At 36.9% G+C, this 11,893-nt stretch overlaps 2 protein-coding genes across 2 annotated transcripts; one reads left to right on the plus strand and one right to left on the minus strand.

Annotated features, from left to right (window-relative positions):
* Nucleotides 1–1,551: 1,551 nt before the first annotated feature.
* LOC110877265 (vacuolar protein sorting-associated protein 20 homolog 2) lies at nucleotides 1,552–6,731 on the plus strand. Its single transcript, XM_022125419.2, has 6 exons — nucleotides 1,552–1,996; nucleotides 3,779–3,931; nucleotides 4,012–4,164; nucleotides 5,090–5,173; nucleotides 5,875–6,001; nucleotides 6,465–6,731. The coding sequence occupies exons 1-6, from the start codon at nucleotides 1,895–1,897 to the stop codon at nucleotides 6,488–6,490; spliced, it is 645 nt and encodes a 214-aa protein (XP_021981111.1). The 5' UTR covers nucleotides 1,552–1,894; the 3' UTR covers nucleotides 6,491–6,731.
* On the minus strand, nucleotides 6,676–9,224 carry LOC110877264 (probable purine permease 11). The gene is made up of 2 exons (XM_022125418.2): nucleotides 9,129–9,224; nucleotides 6,676–7,924 (listed from the first exon to the last, which is right to left on the minus strand). Exons 1-2 carry the CDS (start codon nucleotides 9,148–9,150, stop codon nucleotides 6,852–6,854), a joined length of 1,095 nt encoding a protein of 364 aa, XP_021981110.1. The 5' UTR covers nucleotides 9,151–9,224; the 3' UTR covers nucleotides 6,676–6,851.
* Between the last annotated feature and the right edge of the window lie 2,669 nt (nucleotides 9,225–11,893).

Genomic DNA, 11,893 nt, shown 5'->3' on the forward strand with positions numbered 1-11,893 from the left:
TCGAACACACTACTCAATACTTTAAACGCTAACCGTTATCGCATGTATTACGTGATTAATGAATGCTTGTTGTTATGATTACACATGGAATGTTGTCTACCTGCCTTAACGACGATAGTACTATAGTTTGGACTCAGCACCCGTTCATACGGGGGTTGTTAAGGTCAATTACTTGCATGGATTACGGTGGTAATCATGTATTGGCGAACTACCTCGGGCAGTCAACCCGCAGTCATTGGTATCGATAGGTTAATGTCGATAACTAACATGCATCGTTTTCCTCTGTGTACGTGCTGGTTATGCGTAAACTATTTCGAACTCTATTATGCTATTATCAAACTTGTATGCTCACCTTTACATTTTATATATTGACTTTATTTTAACGTATGTGACAGGTGTTTAAGATGCTTATCTGCTAGGAAAGCAAGGCTAGAATAAAGCTCTAGAGCCCAACAAATAGTTGTCTGTAGTAGTCAAATCAAGGGTCTCTAGAAGCAGATGAACAATTGCTATTTATTTAAATCTGAGTTGTCGGAACAGAATTAATTGCCTGGATTTGGTCTGTAATAATTTGTTTACTGTTTGAGATACGGTATGGGACGTATTATTTTAAATTGGGTAGTAATGATAATTGTTATGGAAACTTCTGGGCAATCTGTTTCGCTCAGTGTCATGCCACGATGATTCCGCCATCGGTTGGGGTGTGACACAACTAAACTAAAGGGGAAATTTTACAGGGTAGCAGTTAGGCCCGCTATGCTATATGGAACAGACTGTTGGGCTATCAAGAAGACATAAGCGCGCAAGATGGAGGTAGCAGAGATGAGGATGCTGAGGTGGATGTGTGGACACACGAGGTTAGATCGGATAAGAAACGAGGTTTTTAGGGAAAGATTAGGAGTGGCTAGTATATCGGAGAAGATTAGGGAGGGGAGATTGAGATGGTTTGGGCATGTGAAGTGGAGGGAAACAACGACACCAATTAGAGTAGTGGAAACCCTTATTATGGAGAGGAGGAGAGGAAGAGGCAGACCCAAACTGACATGGGATGAACAGATTAGACATGATTTACTAGAGTTGCATCTTTCTGAGGACATGGTCCAAGATAGGACTTCGTGGAGGCGTAGGATTAGGGTTAAGGACTTCTAGAGGATATTGCAATAAGGTCTTGGGATGTATTTTAGGGTCGTAGGTTTCTCTTATTCTTTAAGGGACTTTTCCGGTGATTGCCTCTTGTGTTTATGCCCAAATGATGTTGTATGTTATTATACATGATTTACATTATATTGTGTCACTTTGATCACTTTCTTGGTATGTGTGACTTTTTATTTCTATATTTTTTGACTTGGTGTGTTGGTATGCTGTCCGTTTTCGAGCAGAGGGTCTTTCTGGAAGCAACCTCTCTATCCCCATGGATATAGGCAAGGTCTCTACATCCCACCATTCTCAGACTCTATTTGCTATTTGTGAGATTTACTGGATATAGTTGTTGTAGCCGATCCAACCAATCTAACCCGTTTGATTTACCTTATACAACAATTTATTTTTTCAGTTCTGCCCAAAAATCTTGAAAAAACCTACCCAAGTCCTAACATGTTTCGTAAATTTCATCTTTACATGTTTCAACCAAAAAAAAAATAGTGTATATTTCTGGGCTTCGTTGTCAAATTGACCAAAAAGGGTGTATCGATTACATCTTGATACTTCCGATTCAAATCCTTTCACAAACCCCAATTTTCATCCCCTTTATTCTTCAAAAACCCAAAATCCTGGCTTGTGTTTCATCTGCTTCAAATCAATCGCCTATCAGAGATTGAAAGCCCTAAAATTCGTATAAAGCAACTGTCTTTTCTTCCAGTTATTTTATATTAGGTTTTGAGATTCTGATTATTCAATGGGAAATGTGTTTGTGAAGAAACCGAAGATCACTGAAGTTGATCGAGCGATTTTATCTCTCAAAACCCAGAGGCGTAAGCTTGCTCAATATCAACAACAGGTATTACAATTTCACTATATCAATTTTTAATTTTATCATAATGATTGTCAATCAAGGGTTTATTATCATTGTCATGTTACTAATAATATTTATAGCTGAATAACATTTCATAGAGTATATGATTGTAAAAAGGGAAATTCATGATCTTTGGTGTGTTTTACTTCAATGTTATGTTTTTAGAACCGGATGCTTTGCCGGTACACATTGGTTGGACCGGATTTAAGAACTGGGTTGTGTGATGATCAATTGAGTAGTTAAAACATTATTTATGATGCAAGTTGTATCTACATTTCCTAACATGAGTGTCATATGGGTGTGCAAAAAGCCGAATTAACCGACCCATAACCAAATTAACAGGTACAAAATCTAACCGGAAAAACCGAACCAAATCCAAACCAAAACCGGTGGGTTGGTTAACGGTCTTTCTGAAAACCGAAAGTAGCGGGTCGGTTATGGTTATCAATGTTTCCTTACCCACCATAACCGAACCGAACTGACATGTAGTAAAATCTTTGTCGGACTTAGGACTTTTCACCATTTTTTTAATATTTGATATTTTTGGTTGAACGTTTTTTGTAGTTATGGGTTATTTCATATCATATTGGTTGAATGTTTATATGAATTTATGGAATATATCATATCACTTTGTTTAAATATTCGGTAATAATCGGTATTAATATCATAGATTATATGTATTCTTTTATATTATCTGATATGCTAATATATAGAAATATGTAATAACAATTTATTTCATGTTCAAAAAAATTAAACTATTTTTAGCTCGGCCTAAATTAAGGGTTAACCACCCATAACCGACCCGCTATAACCTTTAAAACCTATTAACCATAACCACCATAACCGATCGATTATGGTTATAGTTATCCATTAATCGACATCAGGTTATGGTTATGATTATAGGCCAGAAACCAACCCACGCACACCCAGATATTGCATACAACATGAACGTGGTTACATGTACAGAATTTTTAACAAAATTAGTTAACCTATAAACTGTAATAACTAATAAAAGATTGTAAATAAGTAATGTATATAAGAGTATATAGTCATGTATGAAACAATTCACACATCTAGCCGTGAGACAACTTATCTACTTTTACTCACGTATGAGAATTTTTTTATAAGAAATAACTTATACGTGACACCTTACCGCATATGTGTTGTTATTCACGTATGGAATGGAAATATTTCAGGGTTTAGGTGAATATAAGTAGATAGGCCACCCAAAATACACGTATCCGATGGCTATAATTGTGAAATTGTTCTGTCATGATCATAGACTATATATTAACGCAACATTTTTGTGACGTTATTCGGTGAAAATGGTGAAGTAGATCTGAAAGTAGCCTTTTACCCTGGGATTGTTAAAAATTATTAGTTTATGAAGCTATATAGTTAATGAGTATCACCCCCTGAGGCACAGCTTTTCTTAGCGCCTCACCCCTCTGAGGTGCATGTACAAAATAACCCCCTGAGGCGCACACCCCATCCGTTTTTTTAAAACCATGGTATAAACAAAATTCCAGCAGAAAATACATAAATACATCTATGAGACCTGGCTTGCTGAAACCTAACACTCATTCCGTAGGGTTTAACAAATAGTTTTTGGCTTAATTCAGTTCTTTCTTTTGAGTCGATAGATCTCATTAGTGGCATTTACTTTGAATTTGTATGCCATATTTTTCTTATTGTTTATATGGAGTATCTTGGAAAACACATGCAATTGTTCATATTCAGCTTGTATTTGACATGTGACACGCTTAGCTTGAAAAAGTTATCGAAGCTGAAAAGCAAGCCGCAAAAGATTTGCTTCGTGACAAGAAGAAAGAAAGGGCATTGTTGGCATTAAGAAAGAAGAAAGTACAAGAAGATCTATTAAAACAAGTTGATGCATGGCTAGTTAACGTTGAGCAACAAGTAAGCGGTCATTTATATTATTAATTTTCACAATTAATATAAAATAGTAAGTAGTAACTTACATTTTATTGAATATTTAGTTGGCAGATATTGAACTAGCAAGCAAGCAGAAAGCCGTGTTTGAGAGTTTGAAAGCCGGTAATAATGCAATGAAGGCGATCCAAGGTGAAATTAACCTCGATGATGTTCAAAAACTGATGGATGATACAGCTGAAGCCAAAGCATACCAAGATGTGAGTTGTTTAACAGATTTATATATTAGACTTTAATTTCAGGGTCAATCTATATCTATATCTATACTATATAATAAAAAAAAAACAATGGGTACATGTGTCATCCATTTGAGCCATCTATTTTTTTTTTTTTTTTCCGCCTCTCTTTCCTACTTAATTATGGATACTTACTTTTTTAATTAAGGATATTTACTATGTCATTAACCAAATGAATTTAATATGAAATTAATTAATAATTTTTTAAATAAACTTATATTTTTTAGTTAAAAGTTTCACCGATTTCAAAATTATGTTGGTTAAAATATTAAAATAATGATGAATAATGATGTTAATTGTTTTTATGAGTGATTTGTAAAACTTTTCAAACATTTAATGTGGTTGGATCTTGGATGGTAAGAATGGTAAAAATACAATATTTTGAATAATAAAAATATAGGTGGTATTAATAACTCAAAGTTAATACCCAGTTGAAAGAAATAATCTTTTAAAAATTAACTTAACAAAATTTATAACTGTCACGTCAATGTTCATTTTGTTAAATATATATATCTTAACGACTGTATATGTTAACAAATTACATTATATTATATTTTATTCAATTAGTATAATACACGGGTTTATTCAACCGTGCAATGCATATGTTTTTTAAAACATAACGTTTTTATTACTAATTATATAACATTACATTTATCAACCAGTGTAATACACGGGATTGTAACCTAGTTTCATATATATCTCTGAAAACTTGCATTATATCATATTTACCCCATAAAAAATATTATATCAAATACCAACGGTGACCGGGCAAAACGCAGCTTGCGCTAAGGGGTCAAACACATAAACTTGGCTATATATTTGATATCATATTTATCTTTTTGATAAAGGGTTCCAATTCAACTACTTAAGACGTATTGTTTTTCGTCAGGAAATCAATGCAATCTTGGGAGAGAAGCTGTCAGCCGAAGATGAAGAGGATATATTAGCAGAATTTGAAAACCTTGAAGCTCAGGTGTGTTTTGATTCAATGTATTTAATCCAAGTTTTATGTAGTTATTGCTCCTTAGAAAAACTATTTGTCGAAAGGCATCCACTCTAATCCAGACACACTTCAAACCGTTAACCCGAACATGACATCAGTGGCGGACCTAGAAAAAATTTTCAAGGGGTGCGGATAAGGGGTTTAACCAAATTTTCAAGGGTTCAAGAGGTGCGGATAAGGGGTTTAACCAGATTTTCAAGGGGTGCGGGGAGAATTTTACTTTATAAAATACACTAAATTTTTTTTTTCAGGGGGTGCGCCCGCCCACCCTGGACTCTTAGGGGCTGTTTGGTAGCCTCTGAATGGTCATTAAGAGGCTACCTCTTAATGGAACCATTAAGAATTTTACCAATGAGAAGGTAGAAGAATGTGACATGTGATGATTTACCATTCAGATGTTACCTCTTAACCATTCAGACTTGAGGTTACCTCTTATTTATTCAGAGGTTTTAAATCATTAAGAGGTAGCATCTGAATGGTCATTAAGAGGCTACCAAACAGCCCCTTACTAGGTCCGCCCTTGCATGACATGTTTAATCCATTTTATCTAAACGAGTCACACAGGATGTGTTAATGCTATATAAGCCGTGCTTCCGAATAGATTATTAAATTCCGATTGCAAATGTCTTAATTATTACGTTAATTTTTTTATCGTTTTGTTGTCGCGACAGATGACAATTCAAGATCTGCCAGAAGCTCCTGTTTCCACAAAAGATGAAGAGAAGTTGGATCTACCTGATGTACCAACAAAAGCACCTGAGATTGTTGCTGATAAATCTCAAGCTGTGAAAACAAAAGGTCTTTTCTTTGTCTCATCTTTTTAGTTATTTTATATATTTATTTTTCAGTCTAGTTATAATCAGATAATCAAATAAGAATACTACCCGCAACCCGTTTTATGAAGTAATAAAATTTTAGTAGTTTAATAATGTTTTTACGCCGCTAATCATCGATCAACATTTCGCAATCATCTTCAAGAAACTATACATATTCTTCAAAAGATAATTTATTCGACAAATGTACTCGGCTTTATCAAACACTACTTGAATTTTTTTTTTCTATGTTTTTGGTTGGTTTAAAGCCATACGTAAAGGTGTTTATACGATTCTTGCAATATTCATTTAAAAATGTTTTTTTTTTTTTTTTTTTTTGTTAAGCGTCACTCTATATATAATAGCTCCTAATGTTCTATATATATAGCTTAGATCAATATTTGACAAATTCATGTTTTCTGGTCATTCTTTGATGAACAAAAATACAGTTATGGAGGAGCCTCTACCCGCATAACGCGTTGACCGACATTGACCTCCGGAATACTCGATGATAATTGATGGCATTTGATACAGTTTATCTACAGTCTTTTTATCATGATCATGATCTTGACATGTGATCGTAGTCATTTTTACTTGTGTTTATTTGAATGGATCTTGTTGCAGGATTGCATTTTAAGAAAACTGTACAGTTTTTTTTCTGTGTATTTGTATGAAACATAAAAGTTAAAAACTGAATAAACTTTATTTGCTTAAAAGAATTGCATCATAAACGCTATACACGATGTGTTCTATGATCATAAACCGTATGACAACATGCCTAAATATTCGATGTCATCTGGACAAAATTACTAAAATTCTATACGAAAACACACAAATCAACAAGAACACTCTGGTGGTTTATCGTCCGTGTGTTTGTTCTTTGCCTCGTGATCATCAAGACAGCTTTGGTAAACATAGGTTGTAAACCCCCAAATCCCCATAAGAACCGCCACGATCTTGGCACCTTTCAATGAATGATCAAACGCGATGGCAGCAGCCAAAGGCGAAAGACACAATGCGAGAGTGCTAACCACATTTGAAAACAAAGACGACACCACAAAGATCAAACCCACAGCCCCAACCGAACATATCTGCCACGCGATAGCAGTCAAAATTAGAGTCATGGCATAGGACAAGCTCCCATCATGAAAATTCATCACTTCACCTTCCAACAACCGCCATTCACCGCTAGCGAAAAGACCCGCGAGCGAAACACACGATGCAACGATTGAAGTGCAAATTTGCAACTCAAGAACCACCGCGAAAGTTTCTTTCTTGATGATCTTTTGGAAAGAAAGTTGTGTGAGTGAAAGTAAAAGAGCATAAAGAGCCGATGCACCAATTGTAGCCACGAACCCGAGAGTGTACTTGGCCTGACTCACTTGTTTAGCCGGGTGGCCACTAACACCAACTAGAATGGCGGATAATGTAAGAACTATGATGGAGTTCAAAATCAAGATTGTACATTTTTGGGAATTTATAAAAAATGAGAAAACCGCGCTGAACACTAATTGAGTCGCACAAATGCATGAGTAAGTAGAGGTCGATAAGTATTCTAGTCCCACAGAATGCATTAAATTACCACACGCGAAAAGGGCACCAAGACCAACATAGATTAACATGAGGACGATCCTAGGACATTTAGTTGAGGGTTCCTTAATTGAAGGAAAAAGAATGAAGGGTATAAAAAGGAACGGGAATCCTGCGTTTTGAGCAAGAGTGGCTGCCCAATTACAATGACCGCCTTTTTCATAGTAAGACCTTAAAAGAAGAACCGCGACACCTTGACCAATTAGGAGGAAACCGATGTTAAGGAACACCAACAACCACCATTGCCACCGTTTGAGGTTTGTAATAGGTGGAAGGCTGGATTTAACTTCATCTTTGGCATCCTTTAGGTCTTCATTATCTGTTTCAAGAAATAAATCATTAGTTGAATACGCGTTTGCAGACCCTTTAAACTTCTTAAACTGACAAAGGATCATAATTTGAACACACATAATTAGTATGTAAAAATTGAAAGTTTTGAGGTAACGATGCTAATCATCATGGTTGCATTTTGTGATTATACTCTGTCATCCGACCCCTCATACCAACCAATTTTGTCTGCTTTTCCCCAAGGAGCTCACATATTTGTTTTTTGTTGCCCGAGTAGGACTCCTCCCATCGAAGCACGCTAAACTATGGAGTTCTAATGCACACAAAACACGGTGGTATTTGAGGCCAAACATTCTTTATGACCCTATATCTCTCTAGTAGAGTAGTAGATAAGACAATGTGGGATTTGCCTAAGGAGTTGTCACACTTATTTTGTACAAATCTAAAGCTTAACATTCATCTATACAAGTTCACATAGAACACCTTATCACCTTCATCGGTCCATGGAAAATGTCTGCAAATGGATTTTCCTATGTCTTTCACATGTACATCAAGTTCCACAATCATATATTACTACATATGAAGTATTTAAGTTGACTTTTGATGTCAACATGGGCCTTAATCAAACATACAATTAATATCCAATTTGGTACTGATTTACCACACACAATTTTCAGTCATGCATAGGTGTTGTAAGCCGTAGTCTATCCATCCATAAAACTTTTTACAAGTTTACAATCCACAAGAAGTTATGAACTATAAAACAGCCCATTTTGACCCACCAAAGTCAAACATTAGCTTTTAAAAATTTCAAAATCAATAACTTGAAATCAGCATGACCTTTGAATTAGTGAATAAATTTAACTTCAACCCATTTTCCCATCATATAAAAATTATAATTCTTATGACCAACAAAAAAGCAAGAATCAATTTTGCAGAGAAGAAGTGGAAATCCGAGAAATAAGAACAAATGACAAAGATATCCCAGAAATTTAACACATAAGTGAATCAGAAAAAATGAATAAAACAACCTCCTTTAATTCTGCTGATCATCATACACAACGGTAATAACCCTCACTCAATTTGTTGATTCTGGATATAAATATTTATTGCGAATTTGTGACAATTGCAGAAAATACCTACTTCTTCTATATGGAATTAAGATCCATGAATGTTGAATGCATATTCGATGTATAGATATAGATATAGATATACATGTAGAGAGAGAGTAAAACCTGTCGTGTTTGTAAGATCCATGAAGTTCTAGAGAGAGAGAGAGAGAGCAATAACAGGGAAGAAGCAAATCTTGTGATGAAAGTGGGAACGAAAACTGTATTTTTTTTTTCTTCATACGGAAAACCAAGTTTTTATGCATGTTTGTGATTATGTTTTGGACAAATTTGCCCTCCCTCAACGACTAGTAACTCTATTTTTTTCTTTAAAATGTTTCTTTTTATGTTATTATATTATGCATCAAATTCAGAAAAATATAATGCATTTTTAGTTAAAAATATTTCTTTTTATGTTATGTTGTTTTTATTATATTATGTTGTTTTTATTAGGCTGCGCAGTGTGGCTTAGCGTCACCCGCCACATCGGCCATTTATGGCGCCCTTGTCCACCATCGACCACCCCCATGTTAAAAGGGGGGCGCCAACCCTTATCCGCCACCGTGATAACGAGCAAAAAGGGGTGTGTAGGTGGGGCCCACCTCTTTTCAACCAATATTTTTTTTTTAATTTTGTTTAATAGGGGGGCTTTATACCACATCATGCAAGTTAAAGGGAGGGACTTTAAAGCCCCCCATATGACGTGGCGCCTAGGTGGATTTGACGTGGCGTGATAAAGCCCCTATTGGCTTTTATACCACACCCTCCAGCCTTATATTATTATTATGCATCAAATCAAATTTATTTAAGTTTGTCATGTTCGTTTTTGTGCCACTTGGAATCCTTCATACAACAATATACAACCACAATGTAGTAATGTATCATGTATAGCATATGGTATACTATATGTTATAAGATGAGGTGTGTAAAGTATATAAATTTTGTCAGAATTCATACCAAGTTAGCCGGTCATAAGGGTGCACGGGGTGCCTTCGGCAACCCCATGCGGTGACCCATTTAACCGAGCGGTAAGACACCGCCATCACTGCGGTGACCAAGAGAGAGGGGGTGTTCCCGGTGGCGGCTCACCGAAGAGAGAGGGAGGAGAGAGAGAGGCCTTGTCCAATCAATGCTTTTTTTTTTTTAACAAAAAACCAATTCATCTAAGAGGGGAGTGCCGCCATCAATTTAGGGTGTTAAGGGAGTTGACGTGGCACACGAGGATTGGTTGGGCGTAAGAGAGGGGACTCACCTCTTAGGTGAGCATCCCTTACACCCTAATATGTTGATGTGAAGATACTAATCATTACAGAGATTTTTTATACACAATAAAATTACTGTTTAGACTTTCAAACTGAACAAGACAAATAAAAATAGTGCATCTATCATGTATACACATCAGTTTGTTAAAGGTTATACATTAGGTTTCTCAAATACATTTCTTATATTCTAACTTTTATATATATTCATTACCGAAATGTTATAAATAAAACAAAAAAAATCAATACAAAAACATATCAAACTATTACCTAAACACAAATGAAAATAAATACGATTTATGTAAAAACATGTGCAATTGTGTATGTATCAGATAATCAAATTGTGTATCACCTTGAAGAGGTATGGTCCCAATTCTCTGCCTACATGGCAGGGACCACACCACTCTTATGCACACAAAGCATCCATGTCAGCGAAGCAATCCAGAAGCTTCCAGAAACTTCTGGATGATTCACAGCTGGCACCAAAGATGCTCTATCCGACATAAAGGACAACACGTGTCACCACTCGCAGAATGCCACATAGGCCTGCGACAAATCAGGGAGCAGGTCTGACGGTACCAGTACGAGGTATCCAGCGTGGGCGAATGTAAGAACGCCACGTGTACCACTACACTTGCCATGACAGAGCAGACCAAGAGGATATTCCTCTTGGTCGGACAGCTGGCGCGCACCCACAGCTGGCACAGCTGCTCCTCCATTCTTCACCCTCCGGCTATAAATAGGACCCTTCATCATTCAGGTTCAGGATCTTTACTCTCCTTACTCACCTTATACACACACTGTTTATTTCTCTCAGAACAGTACTTATTCTCACGCCGGAGCCTGGTTAAGAGGGAAAATCCCCTTCTCCCCTCTTAACGAGACTAACGGTGTTTACTGTTTTGCAGATCTCCAGCCATTGTTACGAGCAAGGAAAGAGGTTGAACCCCACAGACGAAATAACCCTATTGATTATCCTTGTGTTAACCAGTGTTTCAACATTGGCGCCATCCGCTTTTCGCAAAACCAATCTCATCTCTTTTCTCTATTGACAAACACTTGTCAAAATGGCTGAACAAACTCCCTCACACCCAGTCGACGGAGAAGTTTCTTCCTTTGAACTCGTTTCGGACACAGCACACGTCCAAAGGAGTCAAAGGAACGAAACCATCCAAGAGGGGCAACTGAACAATGATTTTCCTCCTATCTTTGGGAGTGTGTCTAGGGTCGTTAACCAGACCACAGCTGGACCCACTTTCCAAACACCACCAGCAAGAATCACCACTCAAACCACAAATGGAGCTGTTTTCCAAACGCCAACGGGGGTATTGCACCAAACACCCCCGCCGATGCAGACTTTAAGCCATGGAGCAGGCCCCTCTGCTCCATCGGAACAAGCACAACTCAACTACTCTGCACTTTTAGGGCTACCAGAAGGAAAAACTCTGGCCTCCTGGTACGCCGAACAGATGGCGTCCATAAACCTCGTTTACACGCAGCTCAGCGCACAACAAGCTCTGCTCCAAGCGCAAGCTAACCAAACAGCATTCGTAACTCCACAACCAAGGTCTCTGAGCACACACACGGCTCAGCAGACTAGCGCGTGGAACTTACACCCAGAGAAAGGACCGG

Source organism: Helianthus annuus, chromosome 17 (assembly GCF_002127325.2).
Source record: "Helianthus annuus cultivar XRQ/B chromosome 17, HanXRQr2.0-SUNRISE, whole genome shotgun sequence".
Classification (NCBI taxonomy): domain Eukaryota; kingdom Viridiplantae; phylum Streptophyta; class Magnoliopsida; order Asterales; family Asteraceae; genus Helianthus; species Helianthus annuus.

Coding starts and splice junctions, on each gene's coding strand:
- LOC110877264 (XM_022125418.2), bottom strand. CDS start 9,150: ATGGATCTTACAAACACGACAG. Junction 7,925..9,128: donor GGATCTTACAAACACGACAG/GTTTTACTCTCT, acceptor TTCTTGAAACAG/ATAATGAAGACCTAAAGGAT.
- LOC110877265 (XM_022125419.2), top strand. CDS start 1,895: ATGGGAAATGTGTTTGTGAAGAAACCGAAGATCACTGAAGTTGATCGA. Junction 5,174..5,874: donor TTGAAAACCTTGAAGCTCAG/GTGTGTTTTGAT, acceptor TTGTCGCGACAG/ATGACAATTCAAGATCTGCC. Junction 6,002..6,464: donor TCAAGCTGTGAAAACAAAAG/GTCTTTTCTTTG, acceptor ACAAAAATACAG/TTATGGAGGAGCCTCTACCC.